The sequence below is a fragment of the Psittacula echo genome, assembly GCF_963264785.1.
Source record: "Psittacula echo genome assembly, chromosome: 2".
Lineage (NCBI taxonomy): Eukaryota > Metazoa > Chordata > Aves > Psittaciformes > Psittacidae > Psittacula > Psittacula echo.
This window is the reverse complement of record NC_137737.1, coordinates 1117531-1136009: the sequence shown is the minus strand read 5'-3', so window position 1 is coordinate 1136009 and position 18479 is coordinate 1117531. Positions and strand designations below refer to the sequence as shown.

Here is an 18479-nt window from a genome sequence, read left to right as displayed (position 1 = left end):
GACGAAGAGAATAGAGGACACCAGAAGAGAGTACGGGAGAATGGAATAGAAGAAAATGCAAAAGGACAGAGGAGAAGGGAGTATAAGAGAACAGAGATTAGAAAAGACTAAGAGAATATGAAAGAATCTAAGAAAACAGAACCGGAAGGGAAGAGACTGTAAGAAAATGGAAGAGACTAAGAGAACATAGGAGAATAGAAAGGAGTACAAGAGACAGGAAGGGAAGAGAGAAAGACGGGAAGGGAAGGGACCAGAAGAGAATGTTAAGAGAAGACAAAACAAGAATGTGCTCCTGGCCTGATAACATCTTTATTTTCTCAGGACAACTATTTAATTGCATTAAAAGCAGGAATCTTTAAATATATATGGTCTTGTCTGTCACGGAGCTTCAAACCTTTGCAGCAGTCAGCAAGCTGTGAGAGGCAGCTGCACCAAGGGAATCCTTTCTCTGAGGCAAGCAGCTGAGCAGTGATCGGTTAGAGCCACCCGTCAATGCTCGCTGTGCAGGGACACTAATGCCATGAACGCGATAAGCTTTGGCAGGAGCCACCCAACAGGAGGGGGTGCTGCTGTGTGCACGGAAGGCAGAGGCAAATCCCCAAAGCGCTTGCTGGGGGTGCACTAAGTAGCAATTACAGGAGTTTGCCATTCCCATCCCCAGCGGCCTTACCTCTTCCTCCCATGCCACTTTGCCACGCTTCAGGGCAGCACCCGAGGACCTTGCCCCTGTACGGCTGGGTTCATCGGCACACTGCGTGCTGGGCAGCAGGCATCACCCGCAGGGCTCTGGGATCACCAGGGTGCGGCAAACGCAGCAGTAGAGAGGGGTCCCTTGGAAATGTGCTGTCTGCCTGCAGGCACCGCTCTGTTATGGTATCTTCTTGAAATCGGGGGCTAAACACGCATCTCTGTCCCTGCGAGAGGTGCCCGGGGCTGCCGGGAAAGCCAATCTGTGGCACAGGCTCTGTGTGTTCTGGTCTGTAAGCCCCCCAGCAGCTACGGTACAGTGGAAGTCTTGTCACTGAACAATGTTGAGCAGATAATACCCTTCAGTGAACTAGAAACCCGCACTAATGCTGCATGCCTGGCAGGCTAGGAAAGGTAGAAACATTTGGGCTTACGCCCATGGAAGCTGTGGCTCGTCCTGCTGTGGTTCAAGTGTCATTGCTCTTATAGGTAAATGGAAAAGCAGCCTCGGGCCTCCTACTGGGCTCAGGGCTCCATCGGCGGCACCAGAGGAGCTTTGCTTTCAAGAGGTGACACTTGCTATGCTGAGAAGTGACCAGTTCCGATCGGTTGAAAGAAAAGTGAATTTCCCCAGAGCTGGGTGTTGCTCGCATCGGTACTGGTACTTGGGGTAGCAAACAGTGAATGTGAACCACATGCTGAGCAGCCCTCAGCATTTCCAATCAGCCAGTTTCCCCTCCCTGGCTGCATTAAAGTATGTTCCCCCAGATGACTTTAACCTCATGTCAGCAAAGCACTTCAGCTCAAGGTACCAAAGACAAGCTTCAGCAAGGGCACAATCCCACCAGACACACCAAAGAGCGTGAGGACGAGAAGCCCTTCCATAAGGAAGAAGGATAATTGTGGCTTTGGGGGTTTAAAGAGACCCTCAGCAGCTGTAGGGAAACGCCTGCAGTCACTGGGGTTCTAATCCTAGGATCACAGAACGGTTTTGGTTGGAAGGAACCTTTAAAGGTCATCCAGTCCAACCTCCCCTGCAATGAGCAGGGACATCCTCGACTAGATCGGGGTGCTCAGAACCACATCCAGCCTGGCCCTGAAAGTCTCCAGGGACGGTGCATCCACCACCTCTCGGGGCAACCTGTGTCAGTGCTTTACCACCCTCACTACAGAAAAATACCGGGGCTGACCTGCACTTCCTGGTCCTCCCTCCCTCCAGCCCTTGCCTGCTCCTCAGCAGTGCAGCTCCTCTGCTGCAGAGCTGGGATCCCTCTCAGGAAAATCAACTCTTAGCTCTGAAACTGCCCCCCGAGTCTCTGCCCACACAAGCAGATCAGGATGGCAAAGCTTTGTCCATCTGTGTACATCACCTAGACAGAAGCCATCATAAACAAGGACAACACGCTGCGAGCACTGCGGTGCACTCCCAGGGGCTTGGGAAGACTGCACGGGTACTAATTCAACAAAGACAATACCAAGAGCGGTAAACTCTGCTGGTAGTACCCAAATGTCAAGAGGAAACCGGGGACCTGCATTGTTACAACATCCAACAGGACGGTTAGAAACATAGTGGTCATTCCCCAAAGAGCTGCTGCAAAACAGCCTGCAAGCCAATCAATTGCTCTTCAGGCAAAAAGCAATGCAACGATCTCAAATCAGGAAAGCAAATCAAGCTGAGAATTCCTGTGACAATGTTTTCCATTACATGAATGTAATTGACTGGAAGGGAAAAAACTTCTTGAATTAAGCAAGTAAACAAGTTGAACAAAATCATTTCTTCCTCGTTCAAGCAGAGGAGGTGGTTTTGCTCTCATTTACTGGCCCCAGGTACTTCTATATGAGGATCTAGATCTGTCCAGCTGTTAAAGTGTCACTCTGCATTTATGGCAATGTAAGAGGAAACAAAGTCCTGCATCCAGATCTTGGGCCCCAACTCAAGAGGGATGTGGAGCTGCTCAAGTGAGCCAGAGGAAACCATGGCCATGCTGCGAGGGCTGGAGCAGCTCTGCTCTGGAGCCAGGCTGAGAGAGCTGGGCTGGGGCAGCCTGGAGAAGAGAAGGCTCCTGAAGGGGAGACCTGAGAGCAGCTCCAGTGCCTAAAGGGGCTGCAGGAAACCTGGAAAGGGGCTTTGGACAAGGGCCTGAAGGGACAGGCCAAGGGGGAATGGCTTTAACCTGCCAGAGGGGAGACTGAGATGAGCTCTCAGGCAGAAGCTCTTCCCTGTGAGGGTGCTGAGGCGCTGGCACAGGGTGCCCAGACAAGCTGTGGCTGCCCCATCCCTGGCAGTGTTCAAGGTGGACACAGGGGCTTGGAGCAACCTGCTCTAGCGTGAGGTGTCCCTGCCCGCCCGTGGCAGGGGTTGGAACTGGATGAGCTTCAAGGTCCCTTCCAACATGAACCATTCCATGATTCTACAAAATGCAGAAATGGGGAGGACAACTACAGGCAAATTACAGACCAATTGGTGAAAGCAGAGGGCAGATGGATTTCCTCTCTTGGCAAGGTCAGAGGAGCACGTGCTACCATCACCAGACATACCTCCACTCTCCGCTGGTGCTTCCCATTAGCAGAAACCTTTCTTTTCCTTTTGGTCTTGCAGCTGAAAGAAAGAGGTTAAAAAAATCTTCTGGAGCTCTTGAAAGGGTCTGTGCTGGCACACACGATGTCCACACGAGCGCACGCTGCTCTGAAACAAAAGGGTTTATATTTACCGAAGAACAAAAAGTGGGGTTTTCTTCAGCTCAGGAAACCTCTGACGTGAGTCCGCAGCAACCACACCGATGAGGCTGACAGGCTGGTGTGCAGCCTAAAAAGCACGCCCGATCGGTGTGCAGGTCGTGCGTAAAACTCGTTCAAAACAGACACCCTCCTATATGGCATCATACAAGCAGGGTACTGCGGCAGCTGTCCCCGTAAGAAACGGCTTGTTTCACAAACCTATCTATCCTTACGTCACCTTTACGTTCCTCCTCCTTGTGCGTAACGAACATAAATTGGTAAGAAGCTTTGATTTTGGAATTTTAAGAAAGCTGAAGACACCCAAAGGATTGCACAGCAAAGGGACATTTCAAATGGGTAATGCAGGAAAGAGACGTTCATGGTTGAGCGGTGGGAAGGCAAAAACCCAAACCAAGGTTAAGAGTGTTTTTATCTCGCTGCCATGGAAAAGGTGGCACCTTCAAAGGTCACCCAGGCTGTCTCATGAAATTTTGTAGCATCCCCTGTAGCTGTTCCCCCTGTTTCACACCACAACCAAAACCGCAGACAGAGGCAACGGGCACGAAACGAAACACAGGACAGGAAAGTCCATTTAAACATTAAGAGAAAATGTTTACCCGCAAGGTGATCACTGGAACAGGCTGCCCAAAGGACTTGTAGAGATCTCCTTGGAGATGTTCAAAACCAGAGGGCACGAGGCACCAGAGTCTGAGCAAGGGGTGGGAGTAAACATCAAGAAGTCCCTTCCAACCTCAGCCACTCGGTGAACAAGGCAGGATGATGGCCTTGGGCTGTCAGTCAGAAGTCCCTCACAGCATCAGCCTCTGTTTGGGAAACACAGTCGCACCTACCACAGGCAAACAGCTCCCACAGCTTTTCTCTGGGGCTCTCCTCACGCGTCTCTTCTGGCCTTAAACGCCTACAGTGACCCTCCCATCCCTCTTCCGTGCTGGACCCAAACAGCTACTGCAGTGTTCCACATAAACACGCTTCCCTGCCCTCCTCCACCGCAGCACCTCACAACTGCCAGACGGCATCTGAGGGGCTTATCAGCGTGTGGTGCAGAGACACTGGATGCAGTCCCACCTTACTCACTGATTACACCCGTAACAACGGTTAGAGCATGGCTGGGTAAGGAAAGAGCAACGGATGTCACCCGCCCGCACTTGTCCCACAAGTATGGTACCTCACGCTGTCCCACACGACAGCTAGACTGGAGAGGCACGGCTCTGACAGACGGACCACTCGTTGGACAAGGAAGGGGCTGGTTGGTCCCACTCGGGTCCTCTCCTCCGCACGGCCTTCCTGGCCAGCTGGGCTGCAGCACTTCCTCTGCCCGATGCCACTGGGTGCCTCCTGGGACAGGGACACCTGGGACCTGTCTGCATCCTGCTCTCTTTCACTCACCACACCACTGCCTGCATGCTCTCACCACTGAGCTCCAGCCAGCAGCTTCTCTCCAATCACAGCTCACAAAGCCAGGAGAACACCCATCCTCCTGTTTTATGAGCAGTCAACTGCCAGTAGCATCACTGCAATCAAGTGTTTCAGCTGGACAGGTACTAGGAGTGAACAGGCGGTGAGACAATTCCCCACCAGCTGTGTTGCACGCTGATCATCAACACCGATTATATAGCCCACCCCTGAGCCCTTCAGGGCCTAGAGCTCTCTCTTATCCCCTCTATTTCTGTCAATGCAGGGTACAAGAAGCGAGGCCTTCTGCCACCCGTGTGAGATACCAAGGCCTCGGTTCACTTGCCAGCCTGAAGCCTCTGCTCAAACGGGAGCGCAGGCTGCAGCCCTGCCACTGGCCCCATTGTGGCCATCTCCAGCTCCATCCCTGCCCCAGGCACCCAACCCATCTTAAGAGGCCACTTCGGTCCAGCAGCCTCCGTCTCAGCAGGGTTGGGGAGACTTTCTTCAGCCTAGAGAGAGGCTACACTCTGTGCCAAGGTGCTTGGGGCGCCCACCTCCCTGCCCAGAGCTCTGCAAGCACAACTCAATCCAGCAGTCAGCGGGAGGGCCCTGCACGGGATGGTCTAATCCCAGGTATCACATCTTCCAGCTTGCTTAGCTGAGGTTTCAGCACAGCTGCTGAGCACCACTGCTAGCCACCAAACACACCGGTTTAGGAAGTGCTGAGGGATGAGATGCTAGACCTCAGTGGAAAGTTCTGCCACCATTTATTTAGCCAGCAGATCGACACTGAAGACCAAACGGGGATAAAATCTCCTACGCAGGAGGAGGAGGTGCCAGAGAAACCCTTAAGTACCAGCGAGCTGTTGGTGCTGGGCACCAGCCCTGTACATGTAGCCTGTGCCCATCCTGCAGCCCCACAGGCTGGCCCTGCTCCTCCTGGCCAGGATGCACGGCTGCACAGCCCCCACATGTCCTGCCTCTGCTGACACCCGCTGCTCATTCTGTGGACCTAAACCTACGGCTAATACCACTTGGGGTTCACTCTCTCTTGCTCTCTGTGCACTGCTGCTCAGGGTCCTGCTGGGGCTGCAGGGAGGCAGAGGAGCATCAGGTACCTGGCTTCTGCGTGGCAGCACAGTCCCTGCGAGGCAGACATCCATGCGGCAGGTCATCATCTCTTTCAGTTTCTGTCCTTACTCCAGGGTATTCTCTGAGCACTTTACCTGGAAGATCACAGCACATTATTTCCTAACAGGAGCTGCGAACCAGAAGCTAAATCCATTCTAACATGGGAAACAAGTGACTCAAAAAACTTCCCTTTTTCGACCGAATGAACCCTTGCATTCACTCCCAGGGTCTTTTGAAGCAGTTCCGTGGTTAGGGTGATGACATTACTGCTTTCAAGGGCTGCAGTGACAGATGAGCCCGAAAGAACACAAGTTTCAAGAAAAGAAAAGAACAAAGTGCTGTGCCTTAGGTCACTGTATTTGAGAGCTGTGAACAACAGCAGCAAGGTCAGAGCAGGCACTTTCCAGATTTCTTCGTGCTGTTTGGAAACAGAGAGGAAAAGCCTCTCACCTAAGTGCTGTGCCCCTCACCTACAGCTCTCCTGCCCCAGAGGCAGTGTGTCTGCTCACTCCTGGCTGTGCTTCCCTCCCAGGTCAGCTCGCTGCCGAGGCCCTGGCCAGCGGTGCCCATGGTTACATTAACAGCCCTGGGAAGTACTGCCCTGCCCAAGTCTCGTCTCATCTCTGTGCAGCACACGTATTACATCTTTGCTGACAGCTACCCATCCCTTCGAGAGGGAAAACCAGGGCTGTTGCCACAGATGTGGCAGGTCTGAAGGCAGCTGATGCAGAAAATGCCATGCCCTTACCATGCTTCCCACCCCGTTTCCTTCTTCTTCTCCCTCTGCTCAGTTCAGGTCCCTTCCCTCACTCACCACAGCTCCTGTGCTGTCCTTAATCGTTTCATCCGCCACAGTCACCCTTCACCCCTCCGGTACCTGCTCACTTCTGAGCTCCCCACACAAGGAAGGAAGAGGATTTTACATGTAAGGGGTCTGGTGCATCCGCTTTTTCATGGCATCCTGCTGGGAAAACCACTGGATGTTTGCCACCACGGTGCTACTGTGGCACCCACGGTGCCTTCAGCCTCTGCCTTGCTTCTCTTCCTCCAGGCTCTCTTAAGGATCTGCAAGAAGCCTGATACCTGGTGAGCTGCTGGAGGAAACAAACCCACCCTGGCCTTCCACGGAGGGGGACGGCTACTGCCCAGGTCTCCCCAGTCTATGACGGGGGGAAAGCAGGACGTACGCCACAGTGCTGCTGACCTTGTCCACTGAGCCCCAGACTGCTCCTGGGCCTCCAGCAGCAGCAAGATGCTGTTTTACAGCCATCTCCATCCTTTTCTCACAGCTGCACGTTGCTGCCTAGCTCCTCTGATGCTGCAGCCACTTTATCTACCCCACCCTAAAGCATTTCCAGCAGCCGCAGGATATGCTAGCTTATCAAACTGCACCTCTGTAAAGACATTTTGTGCTCAGCCATACCCCATCTGTGCTACATGGCCTGCTTTAAAACTCCCTGCTCATTTCCTCCCTCCTCCCACCAGTCTCTGATCTGCCTGGAGCGCTTCTGAGCCCCGATGCTGGGAACTGCATTTGGGCCACATCTCCAGCCCCAAGGGTGGTGCCAGCCACAGCCCTTTCATGCAGCAGAGCACCACCAGCCCGGTTTGCCTGCCTTGTACTTGAGCACAGAGGCTGCCGCTGGCATTGCAGACCAAGGCTGACGAAAGCAATCTGGGCATCGGCCACGCCAGCAAAGACATCTGCCTGACGCACCTAATGAGCATAACAATGTGGCAGCTTCAGCCTTTGATGTAAGCTATTTCCCTACTGCTACTTACTGTAGTTCAGAGAGGTTTTCCTCAGGTGACAGCCAACGGCTTCCTTCCAGGGTGCAGGCAGCGAGCAGCAAGCCTCTGTTGGGAAACCCAGAGCTGAGCACACAAGAACTGAAGTGAGCTCTCTGCAGGAGTCACGTTAGTGCCTGTCAGTGCCTAAGACACTTACATAGCCCCCAGCAACTGAGTTATTTGGGTCTTTATCGGTCAGTGAAGTCTGATTTTGCAGCAAGTGCTCTCACCAGCTGACCACAAGGAGGTTTCAGTTGCTTGCAGAGGCAAATAACTGCTTAACCAGGCCTGTTCAGTCATGGTGCTCCTTCCTAAATCTCGGAAAGCTGTAGGGTGTCACCATCAGTCTCCTGTAGGAATGGCAAAAAAACAGACTTCAGATTCAAAGGTTAAATTCCTTCCAAAGTGCATTTAGATGCAAGCAGAAATTCAGTGACGTATACACAGAATCACCAGTTCAGAGAACTGTTCCTTCTGCAGGCCACACACAGCCACTGTGCGCAGGATGGGGTCCGAGAAAAGCTGGTTTTTATCAGCCCGTGAACTCACACTCTTCACATAACCAATTCCTTGCAGAACAGCCTGCAGCCAGTGTGACGCAGGCTCAGTAGCTACTACATACATCTGACGGACCTCGCAGGGTGGCAGAATGCCTGCCCTGAGCAGGAGCCATCTCATGCAGCCCTTAATGGCAAGTTCCTTGTTTTGCACTGGTGGTCCCTCTTTCAGGTGCGTCTGTCTGCTTTACATCCACAGAATCGAACTCTCTCCTGGAATGCATGGGCTTAAAATCACGTTAATGCTTGCACCCCCCACTGCCCTCACAAGGAGTGGACAGCTACATGCCTCACTCACTCACTTAGGGTTTCAAGCATGCCTTTGGGATGCAGGAACTCAGATGCATCTCTCTTCCTCAGCTCTGAGCAGGAGCTCCAGGTTCGCAAGGCAGCCCAAAGGCTCAGAAACCTACTCAGAGCAGAGCACGAGCATGGCCACCAAGTGAGATCTGCTATGCCCCTCCAGGCCTTCACACCACTCCTCTTGTCTCCCAAGCCAGCAGACCTGGTAGAAGAGCTTTTGCTCCTGGGTTGCGCTGGGCTTTAGGTTAGGTTGCTGCAATCCCTGCCGAGCTCATAACCAAGCTAAGGGTAATCTTACCTCATTTGCACAGCCTGGCTTAAGGAATCCCATTGTCACGGGATGCCCTCACTGTCTATAGGGGTTCTTCTCACTGCTATTCCACCCCTCCATTCAAGATGCCACTATTTAATCAAGACTGTCTGCCGTGTCCTATTGCAAGTGTACTTGGAGATATTTACACCTAAACTGAGTAAATATAAACAAAGCTTGACACAGGCTGCATCCCAGTTAGAGGCTGACTGAGAAGGCCAGCTTCGGAGACTCAAATTCACATTTGTGATGGGCAAAGTAAGTAGTTACTTAAATACCTTGTTTTCTATGGCATATGCATCTATCAGGAGGTCGGAGGAAAGTCTTACCATGTCTTTTCCTATTTCAGGTCTCCTAACACCACACAACTTCTGCACAACAGGACAAGGAATGTGTCCAGCAACTGCAGTATCACAAGTCTGGAGCTTTACCACCATGTCCGTCTCTTTGAACTTGCTCTGTGTAACATCATTTTCTTTTTTGGAGCTCCATGTAATGCCCTTGCCCTCTGGGTGTTCTTCTGCAAGATAAAGAAGTGGACAGAAACAAGGGTGTATGTAATCACCTTAGTCTTTGCAGACTGCTTTGTCATCTGCACCTTGCCTTTCATGGCTTATTTGCTCTGGAATAAGTCAGCCCGAGATGAACTCGGCCAGTTTACAGAGACAACGTATTTCATCACCATGTTAGTGAGTATCTACGTAATTACATTTATCTCCATTGACCGATACATTGCCATAAAACACCACTTGAAAGCCAGGGCCTTCAGGTCTCCACCAAAGGCAGCCCTTCTCTGTGGGTTTCTGAGATAATCCGTGCCATTGCACAGATCTGGCAGAGCCAATCCACCCTCTGCTTCCAGAAGGGTACCGCCGTGCCTGCTGCTCTGAGCCTGCTCTCCATGTGCTTCATTTTTATTCTTCCGTTAGCAACCTTGACTTTTTGCTCCACAGAAGCGATCGGGAGCCTCAAAAGATGCCTGAACACCAATTCACCAGAGGAGACATCAATCCAGAAAGCTGCTCACATTATTTGTGCAAATCTGATTGTATTTCTAGTATGTTTTCTGCCAGCCTTCTTTGGGTTACTTGCCAGGTTCGTAATGGAGAGCGTTGAAGCTACCTGTTTCACGCTCCACGTTATGAAGAACATCTCCTCCATGACAAGCTGTGGTGCCACATCTATCTGCTGCCTGGATAGTGTCTGCTACTACTTTGTGACCAAGCAGTTCCATGAAGCCCTTCTACCGCCCAAAACCAGCAGTGAAAAAGCAGATCAAATCCACCTCTTGCAGACACACACTTGCTAATGGAAAGCACGGGGTGGAAGCAGGGAGGCAAGAGGGATGAAAAACAGCAAACCCTTCCCCCCCAAAAAAAAAAAACATCTCTGCAACATCAGGATAAGACACATCCTCAGTGTTATTGGGATAACTGTTGCTCTTTCTCTCTGGAGAGATCACAGAGTCATAGAATAGTTTGGGTTGGAAAGGACCTTCAAAGCTCCTCTAGCCCACCATCCCAGCCAGCAGATCAAGTCACGACACAAACAAGGTGTTGCTCAGTGTAGGTGTTAAGAGCCACCACTGCTGCTGAAGTTTGAGCCAAAGGAAATGGGACCTTCTCCAGTACTTGCAATCATCGTAGGTACAGGCGTACCTGCTAAAAAGGGGCAACCCTCTCCAAAAGGCCTGGTATTAACGTGAATTTTGTCCTTCTGTCCCCAGTGACTTGACTCCAGCTTTGACTATGGTCTTAGATCACTGGATCACAGCTTCAAGAGGGAGAGCCATGTTGGATTGAGAGTAGATGCTAAGGCCACTGTCTCCACCATGCACTTATTTGTACATAACATGCAACTAAACAAAGGAAACTGAGCACCCATACAGCAATACACAAATCCACTTCAGGTACTGCTATATAGATGGTCACTTAAAACCAAGAAAAAACCCATGTACTACAACGCCAAACCGAATACATCTGTGCTGCTCACACCAAACCATACACTGGCAGTTTCCTGACTGTCCCAGGAGATGACAGTCCTGTTTGGAAACATCCTGAAGGCCTAAGCACCCTTTGATTTGCCTATCCCACAGTGCCCTTAGTCATCCTCCTTGTAGCATGTGTGGGTAAATGCCTTCCCAAACCTTCGCTCGCGAAGCCAAGCCATCAATCAATCAATCAATATAATTTCAAAGCTTGCAGCTATTACCAGGACACAGCTATTGCTGTGCATGGAGGAAAGACACTGGCCTGAGACTATTGCCCCATTCCTGCCCTTTAACACTCCTATCAGCTTGTGCCAACACCCTGGCGGTTTGTGAGACTAAAATCATTGTGGGTATAAATAAAGCCGTTACTGCATGGAAAAACAGAGCCCCGCAAAGCATTCTAGACCCCAGAAGAGAACTTTTTCCTTGTGCCTATCAGGTATAAATCTGTCAAGATCTGATCTTCCTCCCTGGATCCCGGACCACGCACCAACGTCAATGGCTGGCTTTCCAACTGCAAATCTCCTCCGTAATACCTGCGCTTGCTGACTACGCACCGGGTATCCTCCAGCCCCACAGGGAAGTGACAACAGAGCAGCTCAAAACAGTTAAGCCACAAATGGAAATCCTGGGGCACTAGAAGGAAGTGCCCCATCCAGTCAGCACGGGAAACATTACAGAGTTGTTGAAATGCATGCGATAGCTGTATCTCCTTTGGCTCCACGGTCCCTGACTCTGAGTGTCTTCCGACTTGTAAATACCTAAAATATTCTTCCAGGGAATGCAAATCCATATTCTGCTCCTTTAAACCTACAGACAACTAACTTTCTTGGTGACACCTTACAAACGGCTCCCTAAAAGTGTCCTGTCACCTTCTAGTGTCTGCAGGCCACACGCCAAAACCACTGTCTAGGCACCAGCCAAACAACATATGAAACAATCATCCCCATCACAGAAAACACCCCTCATCCCAACAGCAGATCTAACTGCTTTGTGTCAACGCCTCGGCACAGGACCCAGCACGAGGGAAGCTCCGCAGAAAAACGGATGAAACCCTTCGGGTCGTTCAGTTGATCATTTACGTCCCAGTTTGCTTTGACGCGTTATTTAATGCTCTGACATTAATGGTCTTTCACTGCAAGCACAGCGCACGTGACCAACTTCATCACAGCACACGCTGCTCGCTCCTCCTCCTGTCTTTTAAAGTCTCTTTTCAAAGAGAGCAAAAGAAACCAGACACAAATTGTGCCTGAACTTAAAAACCATCCATTGCTTAAGGAGGTGCGTGAGTGCTGTCACCCTTGTAGCTGTCAGCAAATACACTGCTATTAACTATCCTTGGAGAGCAAGGGGCTTAGGGTCCCCGTTAGCTCATTCTCCGTTACGGTGTGCTGTCAATGCTCGTGACAGGCATCACTTACGTGTGCAGGCAAGAGGTGTTCAGCAAGGAAGACGTCTTCTGCTTTCAGAAATAGCGCACACGGCCTTCAGAAACGCTCTTTCCTGTAGGATCCCCTTCTGGGCTTCTGCATCTCACCGGTTACAACGAATGCCTGTTCCAAACAGATCATCATGAAAACGTTCGCTACTTTGAAGAGAGATGAAGGTTGAGCCATATCAACCTGTTCTCCTACTGTTAACCCAGAAAGCAAACTACTTACTTCTTCTGCAACCCCTGTCACTGTTCACCGTTTCTGCCTGTTGACATGGGGCACCTTGTCCAATCCCCAGGGAGCTCCAATGAAGTTGTCTCCTCTGAAATACAAAACAGCAACGCGTTTGTGACTGTGGCCTCCTCGACAGGCCTCGTAGGATGGCAAATAAAAACTGCTGTTGAGATACCATTTGCTACTGGTTTATAGCCACAGCATTTCAGAGCAATTTCTTCTTCCCCAAGCGCAGACTTTTCCAATCCAGGAAGGATCACAGACAAGGCACTCTATCAAATAAACTAAACAGCTTCCATGGTTTCAGCCCAGCCAGCAGCTAAGCACCACACAGCCGCCCGTTTACTCCCTGGCGATGCCCAAACCGCTGCAAACGTGCTAGAACATTTGTAGTTGGCATTCCTACACGTAGCCAAGCTTGCTGCATACAGAGCTGTATGGAGTGAGCGTTTGTCTCTTGCAGGAAGCAAACTGAGGCCTCCCACTGCTCGTGTTCTACATTAAAAACATTAAGTGTTTCTTTTTCTCCTTGTAAAATAGAAATTTCCTGACTTCACAACCCCAGTCATCACGAAGGAATGGTTTTTGTGGTTTGCACTGACTGCTAGGAAAAAAAAAAGGGAAGCATTTTTAGCGAGTGGGAATAAAGCTATTTCACAGGATTATAGCTATAAATAAACATTCATTCAGTAAATGGAACAGCACCTTTGCCACAACAAACCACGGAACCTGGCCCACAACAAACCAGCAGCCATCACACAGCACTGCAATAGCAAACCATGAGGACAGCGACGCTCCGATCCACACATCTTTCTGATTTCCCTGCACACTAGCCTCGCTCACAACAGGAGGGAGCAGCAGCCACAGTCCATCAGAGCTCCAACAAGCAGGGCTGGACCACTGCATTCTCCCGACCTTTCTGTCCCTCGAAAGGAAAAGATGCTGGCAGCGGCTTAAACTTTAAATGAGAAAATTGAGGCTGCAGTAAATCTTAGGCTGTGGGGAGCAGGGGGGACACAAATAAGATGCAAAACTAACATGCGAGGAAAGCAATCCAGAGTCTTGCTTCTATGTGAGCAGCCATCAGATTCAGCAGTTTTGGCCCTTCTAAGCAGGAAAGGCAGGGGCTGCCATGAGGCGTTATTTCACGGTGTTGATGCTGTGGGAGCATGGAGAGGGCTATAGTACAGAGAGCCCTGCAAGGCAGACAAGGCCAAGATCTTCCCCGACAGAAAAAGGAGGCAGGAAGCCCATCCAACCTGTCTATCAGCAAACCGTACCAGGAGCACAGGAAAACCTCACGAGAAGGCCTTTCTCCGACTGAGAAACAACCTCAAGCAGGACATCAGGCAGAGCTTACGAGGGAAGGGAACATGACTCTACAAAACACAGTCAAGTCTTAGAGATCAAGAAGTACAAAGATCAAACAGGTCTCAGCAAATTCTTCCCTTAGACATGAAAAGCTACCTACAAATTACAAGCAAAGAAGTGAGATCACCTAGTACTGCCACTGTTAAAACCAGCAAACTTGTCCAGCTATGCCCTGAGAACCACCCTATTGCTTTGTCACAGCTTTCAGTAAGGACGAAGAACCCAAAAAGTCCAGAAGTTTAAAGGAATCGGCACATGAAATCTCACACCAGCAACAAGGCTTTTAAATAAGCCAGACAAAATAGGGTCAGGGGGCAAAGACCACCAAACAGAGCCCCTGCTCTTCGCACGGGTGCTGGTTCCCAGTAGTGCCCCCACACTACCCTGATGGAGAGCTGCCAGCAAGGACGTGAGAAAACAGCACACGTCACCTGCACCGCGCCACACGGTGACAGCGCTCACAGGGCTGAGACAGGCTCAGAACTGCTGGGGCAGGGGAAAACACCAAGGGAGCATCACTGGTCCAAGGCGGAGGTGACAAAACCTGCAACTGGATGGAAGAAAGGAGCCATAAGGAGCCGAGGTGGAGAAAAGAGAAGCGTGAGGATCCTGACCCAGTGGTGTCCAGGAACCAGACAGAGACCCAAGAGCCACATCAGGAGACGCGCAAGGTCTCTGCAGGTAACGCTTCATCGTAGCTTTGCCTACCGGTAGCTGCTGTTGAGCTGCTCTGACATATCCTGGTGAACCCCATGATCACAACCAGCTCTTTTGCGCCTGGTAACATGATTTGTCCCTCCCTTGAAGCCTCCCCAGGCTCACGGGAGACACAGCTGCTCTTGCCTGGTGACCGCAGCACCAAGCTGCGGATGGGAAGCATCATACCAAAGAGATGTTAGGAGTTGAGCTCCCGTCAGGCTTGATTTTGCCTGCTCATGCTTAATACTGCTAGGGATTGCCTTGTTACAGACAATAGGAACGTGTGGACAACATCTGAGGATGACGCAAAGTGAAGCGCTTTCTCTGCGCTGGTGAAACTATCACGACCCAGGAGCTGGGTGACTTTGAAAACTACAGTACTGACAAGGACCATGACATGAAAACGACAGTGGCTGGGGATCAACGAGCTGGGCGTACTAAGTCACTCACTAATTTCCAAGCTTCCACCAACAAGCAGCCTAAGAAAGGCAACAATCAGTCCCTGCAAACGCAAGAGAAGCATTTAAACCAAGCTCTATACTGAGTATGCTCTAATAACAAGGCATTAATCTCAAAGGCTGGTTTGTAATGCACAGACAGACAATGCAGAAACACTTCTGAAGCTGCTTTAAGACAACCTGGAAAGTGGGAAGGGCAAATGCGCTTGCCCAAGACGGCAGTTCAGGGTACTGCAACCACAGAGCAGTCACAACGTCGGCAGGTACAGGGGCACAGTGCCACGTGTTCTCAGCATTGCTGGTGGAACGGAAATATGGAACAGGAGAGAATTACTGTGAGTCAGACTGAAAACCTGTTCTAACAATCACAGAACTGTCTGGAAACCACAGCACTCACCGCTCTGTGAACGGGACTGTGGGCCCATTCAGGTGGCAGTCCCCACACCGACTCCAGCAGGAGCAGTGGTCTACAAGGCAGAGAGAAGACCTCAGGATGCTTTAAACCCCCCAACAGCTCCCCTCCAAGAAATGCGCACAGCCTCTTGGCCAAGGAAGGTCAATGGGCATTGCCCAGCGGGGTATCAGGCACTGGAAAGGAATTGAAACAAAAACCCCCAGACCATTGCCAGAGGAACTTGCAAGGCAGGTGTCCAAAGCGGGGGAAACCAGGAGAGCAGCAGCAGCAACTGAAATCCTCGCTGACAGTCTCAGCAAAGGCTGTGATGAGCTGGGTGGGGTCCCCCAGGGCACAACACAGCAAGGTCTATTGGCAGAGCAAAAGGAGGGCAAGGAGCCCTGCCCCTGCCCCTGCCGCAGACCTCACTCATTTCCTGGAGAGAGAAGTTCGCTCTCCACGAAATCTTTTAGCCCCTTAAAGCTACAGGGAACAGGCTCATTTCCAACCTAACTGCAGGTTTAGATCAGAGCAAAGGAACAGGGAATTCCTCGGCTACTTTCTAAACGGCTATTTCCATCTGCACCCCTTTCCCTACCAATACAGGCACAGGGTGAATTAAGGACCTCCGGGCAACCCCCCCCCCGGGGCTTTACTCCCCCCAGTACCGAGCACCGGGCGCTGGGAAGCTTCCCGCGCCGGGCGGCCAGCGCGCGGGAGACGCCCCTCAGCGCCCCCCCAAGGGACGCGCGGCCGGGCTCGCTCGCCTCCCCGATAACCCCGGACCCCCGCTGGGCTCGGATCTCACCGGCTGCCGCCGCTGCCGGGACCCGGACCCTGCCCGCCGCCATGCTGCTCCCGGCCGCTGCGCAGGCGACACCGAAACGGCGCGCGGAGGGACCGGAGCCGGCGCGCGAACACCGGGCTGCGGCCACGACCACCCCGCGCGCCCGCCCCCCAACCCGGCGCCGCGGCGGCCATTGCTCACCGGGAGCCACCGGCCACCACGTGACACCGGCCACTTCCGGGGGCAGCGGCGGGGACCAAGGCAGCACCACGGCTCATGCGCGGAGCCCGCGCTGCAGTACCCAACTCTGGACACAGGACGGCAGCAGCGAGCGGCGCCCGGCGCCCCCCGGCGTCGTACTGCAGGCAGTGGGGGTCGGCGGGGTGCAACGGCTCCGGGTGCCGCTCGCCGCTGTCGTCATGGGTGGAAATCTCGGTACTGATGGGGGGGGGGGGGCCGCGCTATGGCCCCGGGCACCGCCCGCTGCTCCCATTCTCTGTCGGAAATAAAGCATTGCAGTGGGTGGGGATGGGGCAGGAGCGGTGGGGATTGGGGGAGAGCGGCTGGCGGCCGCTTTCCGGTGCTACCGTGCGTTCAAAACGCGGCACGGCAGGCGCGGAAGCACAAATACGGCGCCGGCAAACGATCGGCGCTGCCATCACGTGGCCAATATCCGGTACGGCACGCGGGGCAGAAAGGCGGCTGCGCTTGCGGCGTTGAACCAATCAGAGCGGCGGCAGGGCCGGGCTACGAGTGATTGACAGGCGCCTCGGCCAATGGCGACAGCAGGGGACACACGGCAAACACAGCGGCAGAGGGGCCGCGCTACGAGTGACTGACAGGGACCGCAGCCAAAGGCCCCTGCAGAAAGCTATTGCCAATCGGGAAGGGAGAGGGGGCACGCTACGAGTGATTGACAAACACCTCAGCCGATGGCTTCAAAAGGGCTGGGAACGGAAAAACAGCTTAAAAACGGCAAAAAAAAGTTGAAAATTGGTTAGAAATGGGCAAAGAGAGGTTAGAAGCAGCCAAAGGCAGCTTGAAACCGGTAACAAATGGGCAAAAATATGAGAAAAATGGCCACAAATTATTTCGAAATAGAAAAACAAGATTTAAATGGGTTACAATTGAGCAAAAAAGGGTCACAAATAGCACAAACCAGTTTGGAAATAGCTAAGAAAAGCTTAAAACAGGCTAGAAATAGCCCAAAGCTGTACAGAAACAGCCAAAAAAGACTTAAAATGGGTTAGAAATGGGGAAAAATGGGTTAGAAATAAGCAAAAACGGCTTAGAGATAGCCAAATAAGGTTTAAAACAGGCAAGAGATGTGCAAAAATGGAATAGAAATGGCCAAACCGGTTTTAGAAATAGCCAAAAAAGACTTACAATGGGTTAGAAATGGGAAAAAATGGGTTAAAACAAGGTAGGAAAAGGGGAAAATGGGTTAGAGATGGCAAGAAATTGGTACAGACCTGGACAAAAATGGTTGAGAAATGGCCAAAATGGCTTAAAAAGAGTTCAAATTGGGCAAAAAAGGCTTAAAAATAGCACAAACCAGTTTAGAAATAGCTAAGAAAAGCTTAAAACAGGCTACAAATAGCCATAAACTGTTCAGAAATAGCCAAAAAAGACTTGCAATGGGTTAGAAACGGGGAAAAATGGGTTAGAAATAGCCAAATGAGGTTTAAAACAGGTAAGAAATGTGCAAGAATGGAATAGAAATGGCCCCAACCAGTTTAGAAATAGCCAAAAAAGACTTACAATGGGTTAGAAATGGGCAAAAATGGGTTAAAACAAGACAGGAAAGAGCAAAAATGGGTTAGAAACGGCAAGAAATTGGTAAGAACTGGACAAAAATAGTTGGGAAATGGCCAAAATGGCTTAAAAAGAGTTCAAATTGGGCAAAAGGGCTTAGAAATAGCCCCAACCAGTTTAGAAATCATAGAATCATAGATTAGTCAGGGTTGGAAAGGATGTAAAGATCATCTCGTTCCAACCCCCCTGCCATGGGCAGAGACACCTCACACTAGAAAAGCTTAAAACAGGCTACAAATAGCCATAAACTGTTCAGAAGTTGCCAAAAAGACTTACAATGGGTTAGAAATGGGCAAAAATGGGTTAAACCAAGTTAGGAAAAGGGAAAAATGGGTTAGAAACGGGGAAAATTGGGTTAAAACAAGTTAAGAAAGGGGAAAAATAG

At 51.3% G+C, this 18479-nt stretch overlaps 2 protein-coding genes and 1 long non-coding RNA gene across 5 annotated transcripts; 1 reads left to right on the top strand and 2 right to left on the bottom strand.

The window, feature by feature from the left end:
- Window positions 1–287: 287 nt before the first annotated feature.
- Window positions 288–9236, bottom strand: LOC308217118. 3 transcript variants are annotated; one of them, XR_013956175.1, is made up of 6 exons: window positions 8197–9236; window positions 7901–8093; window positions 7735–7809; window positions 6767–6916; window positions 4592–6047; window positions 288–4229 (listed from the first exon to the last, which is right to left on the bottom strand). It is a non-coding gene; the product is annotated as an uncharacterized lncRNA (long non-coding RNA). The 3 variants fall into 3 exon arrangements; XR_013956176.1 differs by having other exon boundaries at window positions 8377–9236; XR_013956174.1 differs by having other exon boundaries at window positions 7901–9236.
- A 6-nt stretch (window positions 9237–9242) lies between these two features.
- LOC308217850 (G-protein coupled receptor 35-like) lies at window positions 9243–12262 on the top strand (the record flags this gene model as incomplete). The annotated part of the gene is given in 2 exon segments (XM_080611230.1): window positions 9243–9717; window positions 9720–12262. Coding segments are annotated over 2 exon segments (978 nt in total), but the record flags the coding sequence as incomplete, so codon positions are not given.
- Window positions 9407–16700, bottom strand: LOC308217848 (uncharacterized protein; the record flags this gene model as incomplete). Its single annotated transcript, XM_080611228.1, has 7 exons — window positions 9407–9433; window positions 12325–12456; window positions 12565–12658; window positions 15279–15396; window positions 15496–15565; window positions 16301–16475; window positions 16581–16700. 6 exons carry the CDS (start codon window positions 16698–16700, stop codon window positions 12437–12439), a joined length of 597 nt encoding a protein of 198 aa, XP_080467354.1. The 3' UTR covers window positions 9407–9433; window positions 12325–12436.
- Between the last annotated feature and the right edge of the window lie 1779 nt (window positions 16701–18479).